This window comes from Rhinatrema bivittatum, chromosome 10 (genome assembly GCF_901001135.1).
Source record: "Rhinatrema bivittatum chromosome 10, aRhiBiv1.1, whole genome shotgun sequence".
NCBI lineage: Eukaryota > Metazoa > Chordata > Amphibia > Gymnophiona > Rhinatrematidae > Rhinatrema > Rhinatrema bivittatum.
The window spans coordinates 85,726,624-85,739,291 of record NC_042624.1 but is presented as its reverse complement, the minus strand read 5'-3'; the positions used below and the strand labels follow the sequence as shown (position 1 = coordinate 85,739,291).

The 12,668-nt window shown below is 43.7% G+C and overlaps 1 protein-coding gene across 6 annotated transcripts in view; it reads right to left on the bottom strand.

The window, feature by feature from the left end:
* DDAH1 (dimethylarginine dimethylaminohydrolase 1) overlaps positions 1-12,668 on the bottom strand; it is a 232,137-nt gene that overhangs the window by 24,737 nt on the left and 194,732 nt on the right. For 5 of the 6 annotated variants that reach the window (XM_029617959.1, XM_029617956.1, XM_029617953.1 and 2 more), the window contains 3 exons: positions 11,748-11,847; positions 7,978-8,051; positions 2,902-3,021 (listed from right to left, as the gene is read on the bottom strand). In XM_029617959.1, coding sequence (XP_029473819.1) covers positions 2,902-3,021; positions 7,978-8,051; positions 11,748-11,838 — 285 coding nt within the window. In that variant the 5' untranslated portion in view covers positions 11,839-11,847. Of the gene's footprint in view, positions 1-2,901; positions 3,022-7,977; positions 8,052-11,747; positions 11,848-12,253; positions 12,276-12,668 lie in introns of those variants that run through there. The other variant, XM_029617958.1, reaches the window with a different exon arrangement.

Sequence of the window (12,668 nt, the reverse complement as noted above, 5' to 3'; positions counted from 1 at the left end):
TCCTCCAGCACCCCCATCCAAGAAAACACTGCAAGATTAAGTGCGGGTCTAGCACCCCATTCCACCATCTGTCCCAACAGTACCCAAAAACAAAAAATAGAGCAGCTGATAGTGCCCCGAGGCTATACCCCTCCATCGGGGATTTTATTTTTGGGGGGGGGGGTGTCAAAATCATGACCTTTCCTGCCCTCCTCCCCACCCATAACCTCTTGTCCACACTCCTCCCTCCTTCCCGACATCTCCAAAACCCCAGCTGGAAGTGTGGTATTTTCTTACCCGCTCCCAGTGCGTCCAGCGTCACGCTGACATCTGCGCTGGAAGGGTAGAATAATGATTGTTGCTGAGGAGCCTCTCATGAGAGACTTTATCAAGCACCTTTGCCCACATGTGTATTCATCCAGCAGAGCCATGTGGCGAGCGCACTCATGGCTCACGGGGTTACCGTGTACCTCTTTTCTGTGTCTCCTTTTTGCAGGCTTATTTTGGTTGCTTTTTGGTTTATCCAGTTTTTTTTTTGTTTGTTTTTTTTTAAATCTAAGATCTCTTCTCTTCAACCTCTGCTGCTGAGCAGCTGGGATATTACAGCACGATGTGCTCTCTGAAGAGCAGACTGCAGCTGGATGAACTCTGACCTTCAAGTTCAAACGATTATTTTTTTTATTATTTACAGCTGGATTTATCAGTGCTCAGTGGGTCATGCAATTAAATTTTGCTTATGTATTTCTCTGTTTATTTATTTATTAGGATTTATTACCTATCTATTTTTTTGAACAATTGTTCACCAAGACAGGGGTACAACAGCTTAAGTAAAATGGTGCAACAATGGACATAATAAAGGTACAGCAAGGTAATAAAATAACCAATAACCAGAGGGACAGAGCACTTAAACAACAGCTTAAGCAAACAAGGGCGTAGCAACTTAGATAAGCAAAAGCACAACCACACAGCTAAAAAAAAAGCAAACAACCAAAACGATACATCACTTAAATAAACAAAGAGGAGTATAACATGGTAAGTGAACAAAGAAACAACCACAGGAAGCAACAGCTTCAATAAACAAACTGACATCAGCAGAGGTCTCTCAACAAGGTGGGTCAAGAAGCTGACGTGCCTCACAAATGTAGACCCCAGTAAGCATAGTAAGGTGCCAAAGGGCCCCTCCCCCCCAAGGTTATGGAGCCCCCTGTTATACAGGCAGTAGTACTGAAAGCAAAAAGAATATATTTACTGTGGAGCCTGAATGGCAAGATCTGAATATGTACAAAGTCCTTTTTACACTTTTAGATTTCCAATACATTTGTGCCCATGTGCTTTTGATAAGTTTATTCAGTAGATACACCAATTCCAAAGAATGCTTTTTGTTCCTTCCCCTTGCCAAATATTGGGGTCTTTTTTAAGCTTCCTCCCAATAACTGGTGGATAGGATTTCAGCCCAATCTAATTGTGCTCGTTTCAAGTCCCATGTGCCATGCCCTTATTACAGTTACTCCACATTCTCCTCCTTTCTTCAGTTCATACCTGAGTAGTACCTTCATATTCCTCTCCTCTCTTGATAACCTCATGGTTATCAAGAGAGGGTTGGGGTTAACTGGGGGAGGAGTGAAGGCTCCTCCCCCTAATGGAAGCCAGGGCTTCCATTAGGGGGAGGAGCCAGGACTTCCATTAGGGGGAGGAGCCAGGGCTTCCATTAGGCAAACTGGGCAGCTGTCTAGACCACCAAAGTTTTTAGGGCCTCAGAATCTTGCCAGCGTGAGACCCAGAAGGGTTCTGTGCCAGAGCTAATACTGACAAAAAAGGGAACACTGTTCTGGAGCCACTGCTGCCAGCAGGAGGGAGCGCAGTGCTAGAGTTAAGTTGAGGGAGTGGGGCGCATGACCGAAGGTTCGCCTAGGGTGCCCCTGCCTCATTGAGATGGTCATGGATACATCTGAGTGGTGCCACTGATCTTCTTCTCACGTCCCTTACTCCCTTCTCCCTAGGTATAAAAGTGAAGTTGTTCCTCCTTGAGGAGACTGATGGTCCGAAGGTTCTCTCTCACTGAAAGACACCACTTCCTCCAGATGGTAGAAAACTGAGTCCCTGGGCCCTAGGATACTCAGGTAAAGAAAAAAAGAAAGTTCTTTAAGAAAAAAAAAGGGAAACCAAAACAAGAGGCAGGAAGGATGGAAAATCTTCCTCCTCACAAAAAAGAAAAGTTCTCAACAACCATGGCAAAAACAGGGAAAGGCACCCTTCTCTTTACCCAGGTCTCAAACCTATAGACCTTTGAGTTCTTCTCTAGAAAAAAAACTACAAGGGAGCAGCAGAGGGACATGCTGCCCCTAGGAGGGTGAACAAAAAGATCCGCAATGTAAGATGTTGGCAGGGAGCTCACCATCTCAAACTCCCACATGGGGGAGCCACAACCTAATCTAATGCTACTCTATCTCTGCTCCCTCTGTAAAGATGGACCATTCCTCTTAGTGGGAGTCCACAGGATTCTCTACATACGTATAATCTATACAGATAGATACGTATAATCTATACAGATAGATAGTGGTTCCAACTCCAGGGCCCTGGAGTTGGAACCACTAAGATACAGTTTTCAAGAACCAACTGTAAATTAAGTCCCAGGACTTCCTGTATGTGGATGAACAATATCATGTGCTGGCTTTCCTATCATGCCGGGTGATATGTAAATGTTCTCTTTCTGTGCCACTTAATATTTAACATCTGGTGTTACAGTTTTACTGCTTTTTGTATAACTGCATTCAGCCGGTAAATACATTGTTGGCTAATATTGTGAATAAGGGCCACTGAGGTAGCCTCTGCCAGGCCGAAAGGATGATCCCTTATTGTACAGCATCCATCTCCTGGACTTATGTGCTTGCTCTAAAAATAGTAATCAAGATATCACATTACCTTAAGAGCCTTCTGTGCAGCTTCACTTGAGCCAATAGCAATGAGGTTTGGGCCAGCCATGCTACAAAAGCTCTTCAGGTGCAAAAAGTTAGAAACAGGCACTGTGGAGACCGCATAGTCCTGCAATCAAATTAAGAAAAAAGAGTGTAATTTTCATTGTGTGGGGAGAGCCCCAAATTTAACCCTCTGTTTGGTTTCCAGTTGCACAAAATAATCCAGTTTGGGAAGGCCCTGGATTTATCATGGTTGATCTGTTTGGGAAACGCGTTGATGGTTTGTAATTGTGGTACCATCACGTGACCACTGGAAGGTGAGCAATGTAACGGGACGTGTTAATGTGGTTTTAGTCTTGAGGGGTAGTGGAGGTCCCCTTAAGAACCCAAACTGTGCAAAAACGGTTTAGCGGGAGGTGCAAAAAGGAGGGGGATTTGGCCCTTCTGTTCCTGCCCTTTCAAGGATGGAGTTGGCAGAGGAGAGGACTTCCAGGATGTAATGGCCTGGTTTAGCCAGCCTGTGGGGTTTTGGGCTCAGGAACCCTTCCAGTTTGGGGCAGGGGCCTTCAGGGGCTCTTCCCCCTCAAGGAGAGAGGCCCAAGGCAACGACCAGAAGAGGCGCTTCCTCCCTGCTCTGAGTTTTGATACATTTTCTGATTTTTTTTTATTTTTTTTTTCAGATCGACAGCTACCAATACTCTGCTGCCTATTTATTCTACTTTTACAATTGCGTACTGATTCTCCCTCTGCCTCTCCTTAGCGAAGCTATAAAAACTGCTACCAATCCCCGCGACCCAGTTGTCCTTTATTTGATAAAAATGTGAACGTAAACCTTAGCCATCACCCTGTGAGTTTATACTTATCAGCCTGTGAATGTGAACAGGAGCCCTGCCCAGCTCCTGTATGTAACTGTAGTGAAGTGGACCCTTGGACCGAGAGGGAGTTGGCGGCAACCTACAGGGAGGAGCCCTGCAGGTCCCCACCGTCGGCAGGTGGAGTCAGTCAGAGCAGAGGCCCAGCTGGAGCTTCCCCACTACCAGCCCACGTTCCCCTTAGGTTGAGCCCTCGGGTGCTGGGCCTGGCTGGACACTGGTGCGGGCCTCTGGGTGCAAGGTGGCAGGCCAGGAGCGGGAAGCACAGTGTCAGGTGCAGCTAAGGCCAGGACAGGAAGCAGTCCAATGGTAATGAAATCCAAACAGAAGATCAGGACTGGCAACAATCAGACGAAGTCGAGGAACCAGGCAGAAGGGCAGCCAAAGGAACTAACATGGGACATTGGAGCAGGATGCAGGAAGCAAGGCAGGAACCCAGCAAAGCAAAATCCAGCAAAGCATGAAGCCAGCAACCAAAAGAGGAACCTGGTCGCCAAGGCAAGGGCTGAAGGAAGAGACTAGCCTTAAATAGACCCTGGGCAATGATATCATCAGCAAGGGCCGCAGGGAATTTCTCGCCGTGGGCCCTTTAAATGAGGCAGAGAGGTGCGCGCGCACAACTAGGAAACCGCTGGCAGGGATAGGAAGTTGGCAGCGGCTCAGGGCCACAGAGACGAGGTGCAGTGTTGGCAGTGGCTGATGATGGTGCATTTTTACTGGCAGATTTGGAGAAAAATGTAAACTTCAAAAAGTTTTATATATTTTCAATTATTAGATGTTCTTTTCTTCAGCTTTTTTGAATATTTATTTTTTTTATTAGTATAGTTTTACAATTACAATTCATGTTTTATATTTCTTGATTGTATTGTTTCTTGTTTTATGAGGCATGTTATGTTTCTATTTTTCCATTGTTGCACTGCATAAGAGTCTGGCTTGTTGTGGCTTCTAGTTTAGTTTGTGTGTGTACATTTTTATAGGGTCTCTTTATTCTGTATTTGGTGAATGTCTGCATGTGTGACCAAGGTGAGGTATTCTGCTAGTGTGCAATTTCTATGTAGGGATCTATAACAGTTTGGTTTGTTCTGCTTTCCTAAATAGAAGATGTATTGTAGGGCCTGGTGTAATATTTGCAGTGTTATCTTTTCATAAGAGGGTTGTTTCTGTTTGAGTGCTGGTAGCTAGTGCTGTTTAGGTATGAGAGGTTTACTACATTGTAACTGTAATTATGTTTACTCATGGCTTTCTAAGGGCCAAGCCCACACACCAAACGAGTTACAATAGGTTTAGTACCATATGTGTTCCAAGAGTCGTCTTTTGCTCTTTTGTAGGGTTTTCTAGTTTTCAATGTATAGTATGTGTGAAAGTATAATATACATGTTGTAAGTGATATTTTTACCATAGAAGACTGTATTTTGAATGTCTTTTTTTTATGTATAATCAATTTATTTCTTCTATTTAAAAATCATCCCATACCAGAGACTCCATGTTATTATAAATGCATAATTTTAAATTTGTGTGTAGGGGTCGAGAGTGGGGGTGTAAGGCTATAAGGTTCACCTGTGGCCCTGATGGGCAAAACAATAAAAATTAAGTGTGGGGGGGGGGGTTAACTTTTTTTTTTTAAAAGAACATGATGGGGGCATCACAGTAATTGTTTACACATGGCAGCCAAAAAGTTAGAACCAGACCAGGTCTGAGACCTTCTAGTTCGTAGTTCATGCAACTCAACCATCAAGGATGAGAGGGGAGAGAGAAAGGGGGAAGAAATACATTGAAACATTTTGGGAAATGGATGAATGCATTTTAAATTCTCTTGGAACTATTGCAATTAGAAATAATTTCAGGCATCTGGAAATCCTAAAAATGTGATTAAGGCAGTACATTATGATGAAGCATACCTCTTTTTTTTATTTACAGGAAAATCTCACTGTAATTCTGACCACATTCGTCTTTTCAGCTCCAAGAAAACTGTGTGAAAAAATTCCAGTTTTGGTTTCTACCACAGGAATGTTCTTGTATTCAGGAACTGGCAACAAAATCTGTTCCGGAATAGGACTTTACTCAAATTTTTAATATCTGGGTAGTGCCGCGTCCTGGGGTATATTCACTGAGGGACCCATCCAGGCCGAAATCCTTGCTCACAAGAAGGGGAATTTTAAAAGCTCGGCGCGCGCCAAAACCGGGAGATATGTGCCCAAGTTGGGCCAGCGTGCGCCAAGCAGGTTTTAAAAGCCTCCCGCATATGCGTGAATTTGCCACTACGCGCACAAATGAAAAGTTCCAAAAAAAGGGGCGGGGCATGGGCATTCCTGGATTTCACTTTGAAATCTGCGCGTGAATACTTACGCACGCAGGCACGCGCTGGGGACCCCCGCCGCGTAACTTTACTTCTGCTATGGATGACGTGCAAGTGGACAGATCAGCGGGGTTTTAAGGGGAGAAAGGAGGCTATTAAACTAAGGGGGGGTTGGAAGTCTTATTCCTTACCTGGGCGAACTGGGAATGAACTGGGAAAACTGTTAATGGCGTCGGCACGCTTGTCTCTTGTAGTAGAAGCGACATTTGCACGCATAGGTGCGCGTCCGCTTAAAATTGCAAGCACATGTGTGCGCAGTCCGGCTATTTTATAACATGCGCACATAATCGCACATTTTATAAAATGGCCGCATCCCTGGGCGCAGGCCAATGAATGCGTGCCCATGTGCACCTGCGGGCATGTTAAAAAGTTATCATCACGGAGTACCAGGATCTGGATTTGAAGATGATTTGTTTAAAGAACAAAATACAGTCAGGATTCCCATTCAGCAAAGCTCTGCTCTAACTGAGTCTTGGTTCCTATGACATGAGACCTTCCTGGCAAACATCAAAAGCCATGCAGGATATGTCATACACAGATAGGCCCTGAACTGGGCGACTCAGTTGGTGCAATGTATGGTATACACACACACAAAAGAAAACTTGACAGGTTTGTAATTTAGCCTGGAAAATACAGAACTATATGTAGTCTTTTCAGAGAAAAGGATTTAGCCTGCAAACCAGTGACACGAGTACTCCTTTGGCATGCAGCACAGATGTGCAGGGCCCTTTCCCAAAGCAGTAAAACCAGCTCTGTAATAAAATATTGAAAAAAAAAATGTTTTTAAATGTCCCCAAAATACAGCTCTGATAAAAGAGGACCAGGAACATTTATCTAATGGAGAAACGACCGATATAAGGTTAGACAAACTTGGGCAGCCTTGAGGTCTCTATGGGAAATTAGATCAGAAAGCAATACAGAACTGGAGCAGGGAAAGAATGTTTCTTCAGAGAATATTTGAGGGCTTGATGTGAAGGGGGGAGAACATGGTGGGAAAGGAGAGAGGTTGGGAAAGGGGGAAAATTAAGAGAAAGTTTGAACTATAGAACTGGTATTACTCAGGATAAGATTGCATTGTGTACACATGTATCTAGTGTTAATGTGTTTAATGCAACATGTGCATGTTTATTGTGTCTACTGTTCTTTAACAAAAAAAAAAAAAAGCTAAAATCTAGAATGTCACGTTAAAGGATATTTGGTAAGGGTTTCTCCAGTGGCAAGCCCAGGGGCTCAATGACAGTGTTGCACAGAAGACCTGGGTTCGATTCCCAGGTCGGCATTCTGGTCTTCCAGGCCAGCCAGGGCTAGCGATGCTGCAGAGGCAGTATTCATGATTCCCGGAGGGGGGGGGGGGGGGAGAAGGGAGTCCCAGCAATAGTTAATGGCTAGATATAGGGTCCACCATAGAGGAAGTCACGGTTTATAATTTGTGGCCTTTGTCTGAGAAATGTCACCACCATGGGGGGCGGGATCCTAAGTGGTTACGAATGAAGACCCATGGCACCATATTCCAACAGAGGCTGGTTCCAATGGAGCTCGAAGCTCAAAAGAAGCAGGGACAAACCACTGTGCTCAAAAACGAAAAAGATCATCAGAGAAGTCAACCTCATTGGGCAACTGGCTGGTCATGGGCTAGCAACATCAGATGTTGGATAAAATCATCATACGATCTACATAATTTCTGCTGTGCAACAAGTGAGGATATAAAACAATGCACTTTTACCCAGTAAGTTGCGTCGTCATGAATCATATGTTACAAAACAACTTTGTTTAGGGAAAATGAAGATCTCATTTCTACTGCCTGACATTTATCACTGCAGGGCCACTTCTGATTTCCCACAATAAAGGTACCAACCTTAAACGTGTCTGCCAGAATCTCTGCACCACGTTGATTAGTTCTTTTTGACAGACCGACAAAAAACTCCCTGCCTGGAATTAGACAATAATGGAGAGAAATATTATAAACAGCAAAGTGATGACATAATCCAAGCCAGTTTAGATCAAATCTAACAAAAGCATTTAAATCGGAGGGGAAAAATACATCATCTATAAAATGTATGAGTCATTCCTGCAGCCCTTTTAGTAAAATTAAATTATTTTATGACAAATCTATAGACTTTCTAACCATCCCAGAAAAATCTTTTACCTAAGTAACCATGAAACAAACGTCCAAGAAGCTTATAAGCAATGATGTCACTGATAACTGCCCTTACCTTGGCCTATGACATCACAAAAGTATTCTGATAATTGCAGGCAAGTCAAATCAGCTTTAATCAGCTGCACTGGGAATTAATTTAACATCATTTGAAAAGTTCAGCATTCATATGATAGGAATGTGCATTTGTTGGAAACAAAACCTGAAATGTTAACAAAATTTCTCATGTTGTTTCATTTTGTTTTTAACAGAAATGAAAAAAAAAAAACCCCAAATGAAATGTTTGTTTTCATTTCTCCCTCAATTCCCCCCAACACTGACCCAGACCCCATTTAGTTGCTTGAAATTTCTTCACAGCACAGGCATGATCCTACTACTACTACTTAACATTTCTATAGCGCTACACAACATATGCAGTGCTATACAAACATATAAAAAGCCGGTCCCTGCTCAATAGAGCTTACAATCTAACAAGACAAACATACAGGACAAGAGACTTGGTTAAAAGAAAAGAAAGTTAGTCAAGACTAAAAGCAGACAATCAGGCATAAGATTTAAAAGCAGTTTCAGAAAGGTGGGTCTTTAGATGGGGATTTAAACATGGCGAGAGAGGGAGCATGACGCACCAGTTCGGGAAGATTATTCCAAGCACATGGCGCATCTCCTGCCCCACCGGAGAGTCAACTGCAAATGATGCTGGAAGAGCAAGGCCGGCACCGTTGTTCCTTTCTGTTGCGCCGTTTGGTATAGACTCATGGGCGGGGGCAGGAGGGATAGGGGGGGGGGGGGTCACTCCTGTTCTGTACCGAAACTTTCAAGCAATGAAGAAGATAAAAGGGATCGGAGGAGGGCCAGGAGTGATTAAAAAAAACAAAACAAAACCATTTCTGGCGGTGATTAGGGCCTAGTAGTTATGACCTGTAGGGCAGTAGGAGTGGAGCACTGGAGGCTGCTGCAGTGGGGGGCTCAAGAGCAGGTGATGCCTGGGATCAGAGTGGAAGTTTTGCTGGCTCCCCTATTCCTGTATAGCTGAGACTCGGGAAGGAAGACAGCCCTCTGCTGGCCCATACCCTGTGACTGGCAGAATGTGCCTTCTGTGATTTCGTTTTTAATTGATTTTGATAGTTCTGCTGCTTCTCCCAGTCCTGTACTGGGTCAGGCTAGGAAGAGAGAAAACTATTTGACCCATCCTGTAGTTGGATTGTGTCAGCTCACTTTTCTTGCCCAGGAGAAGGGGAAAAAGAAATGATTTTGTGTTTTTTTTTCTCTACTGTGTCAATTTTTAGACTTTCAGCCTGAAAGAACCAATGTACTGCAGGAGGAGAATTGGGAAGTTCAAGGATTTCATCTGGAGACCCCCGTACTGGAATCTGTACCCTGGGAAAATAAGAACTTGGAGGATTGGAGTTTGTGGAAATCACAGATATTTTTGGAAAGGGAAAACCACTAAAGCTAGGAGACCCTATTCCACCATGGCTTTCCTTCCATACCCTAGAAGAGAGGATACCCTGGGACTGTAGACCAAGGGGAACATGCACAGATCAAGTTGGAGCTGGATTTTATACTGATCATGGATGTTACTAAGAGAAAGCGTGTTTGGTGCCAACTGATTACAATCAAACAAGTCATACAGTAAAACTTTTGTTTTGGAACACCCACCTTGAGGGTCCCATCTGATTTGCTTGGTGCTGGTAATTGAAAGACCTAAAAACATTTTTATTCCGCAAATTCTATTCTATCAGACACCTGATCATCCCAGTTCTCAACCAAATTCGCAGACATAATCCTCTTTCTTCCTGCTCTCCTGATGTACCCCTTTCCCTTCCCTTTTCACCCCTCCCTGATCTCTGACTTGATACGTTAAGTTTTATGAAAATGTTCTCCTCACTCTACTGTTTTTCTTCTACTAAGAAAAAACTATGAAGTTATCTGGCTAAATGAAAATGTGGCCACTTATTCAGCTAAATTCTAAACGGATAACTATTTGTTCAGCTACAATTTGGTTGAATAAGTGAGGGGCATTCTAAGGGCAGTCCAGAGGTGTTCTGGGGAAGAGCTGAGTTAGCTGGATACGTTATCCGGCTAACTCCGATATTCAGAGTTAGCAGGATAATTTACCCGGTTAACTCTAGTCATCCCATACAGCTGTCCTAAAGTTAGCCGGATGCACTTCTCTGGCTAACTTTAAGATAGCTGGGTATACACAGCACTAGTTAGCCACATATGTTTATCCGGCTAACTAGCAGAGCTACCTAGCAGGTGAATATAGAGATCAATTGGTTTATTTTTTGTTTAATAAGATTTAGATTTTATCCACATTGGTGAAAGAACGGTTTCCATAAAGCTTGTGCTTTTGTTGTTTGTGGAGTTTTCAAAACGCATCTACTCCCTTATGATCAGTAGAAGAGGGTAACCACTGCATACTCTATCCTGTAAAGTCTTTCACAATGACCAATGTGTACATGCATTCCTTACTGTGATTGTAAAATCTAAGGAGTTGAATGGGCAGAAGGGAATGTTTTGCCAAGCCACGGGTGGATTACTGAATCACTGATTTCCCTACTGAATCGTAACAATTTCTGTTCATACAAACAAGAAACAATCATGACAGGAAGGTCATGATTAAGTTCCTTGTTTTTGGGATGAGAATCAAAGTAAGGCAGACATCCCACCAAGAGCTTGATATAGTGCCAGCTGCTGAAAAAAAAAGCAAATGGGGATGAGCCGTATAGTGCTGTACCATACACTCGTTCAGGCTGGGTGTTGCCAAACACTGCTGGTAAGGGGAAAAACGAGTGCCTCTCCTCTTTTTTTTTTTAGGAGCTGGCACTCTGCAATGCAAAGTCAAAAGCAGACCATTCTATTTATAACATATAGCAAAGAATAATGCAATGGAGGATGGCAGGATTGGCATTTGGGGTGCTAATCAGGCCCGGATTTAGGCTTAGCCAACGAGGGCAGCTGTCTCTGATTCCAGATTTTTACAGGCACCGGGGCGTTAACAATGATGCCTTGCCGGTATATCTGGGCCTGTTGCTGCGCGCCAGCACCAATTGGAGGAGTTCAGCACGGGGCTTCCTGCAGCCTTGTGTACAGACAAGGTCCTTGGGCGCCCTGATCCCTGGCATGGGTTTCCATGGCAACAGTGCAGGAGGAGGGCTGGGGCCCTGCAGAGATCCCGTGCTGCTGAACTTCTCTGGTTGCTGCTGCTGCTGCTGCTGTGGGCACATCAGCATGGACTTAGGGTGCTCTCCCTTCACCCCTCTTCCTGAGAGAGGAAGATTTGAGCAGGTACGCTCAAATGTGTTTATAACATTATTAAATTCTCAATAGAGCAATAGGCATCTCTAGATTACTATAGGATTTTAGCTAAAAAGCAGCAATCAATATAAATTCAGCACAATCCATTTACACTGTTAAGGCTGCTTGACAGTCCAGCTACAGGAGCCAATTAACATCTCTTACTGCACCTGTAAATAAAACATCTCCTCCATCTAAAGTTGCATTTTCGTCCATCATCTCTACAACATTAAGCTGCAGATCTTCTAAGGCTCTCTTCATTTCTTCAACCTGTTGGAAGAACAAAGCTGAGCATAAACATCCATGACCGCACTGTGCGCCAATCCTAAAATCAGAATACATTTTACTAACAAGTCATGCAGGCTAGTTTTCATCCGTGGCATGTCATGCTCCTTGATAAATAAAAGATAAGACCTCTGCTGGGTAAAGGCATTTGCCTGCATAATCCTGAGCATATGTTCAAATCATGGCATGACCGAATCCTTCCAAGGCAGAAAACAACTGCGTATTTTAACTGCCATTAGTAACGCTGTGTGTATAGTATGAGCACTATTTGGGACGCAGAAAAATCCCCCATCAGAAATCTATCTTAATTTGGACAAATAAAAGTAACCAGATGTAGGAAAATTGAAGAAACCCCTCCTAGATGAGAGGCGATATATGGAAAAATGTTTACCTGCATCTAGAAAGTGTTTGAAGACCATTTCTAGCGTGTGAGGTGTGACTCAATGGGGCTTGTTCAGTAAAGATTTCTTCCACAGTGCCCAATGTAAAATCGCTCAGCCGAGTGCCCTTCTACCTGCGGCTGTGTGCAAACTTGACTCCTGAAGCAGCAAGGAGTCCTGCGTGTAAAGCTATGTGTATGCTGCTTAGCGTCCTTACATGGAAATCCCATGCTAATGAAGGCATCAGCTATTATCCACCCAATGCAGAGAGGTTTGCTGACAATGCAGGTTTTCTGAGTGCTGGAAATTTTACTTCTGGTCAGAGGTGTAGTAAAGTTTCCAGCACCAGCTGCCAGGACCTGTAGTCAAGTTTTATATATAGAAAACCATGCACAAAACTGATTTTTGTGTGCATAAATCCCCTGC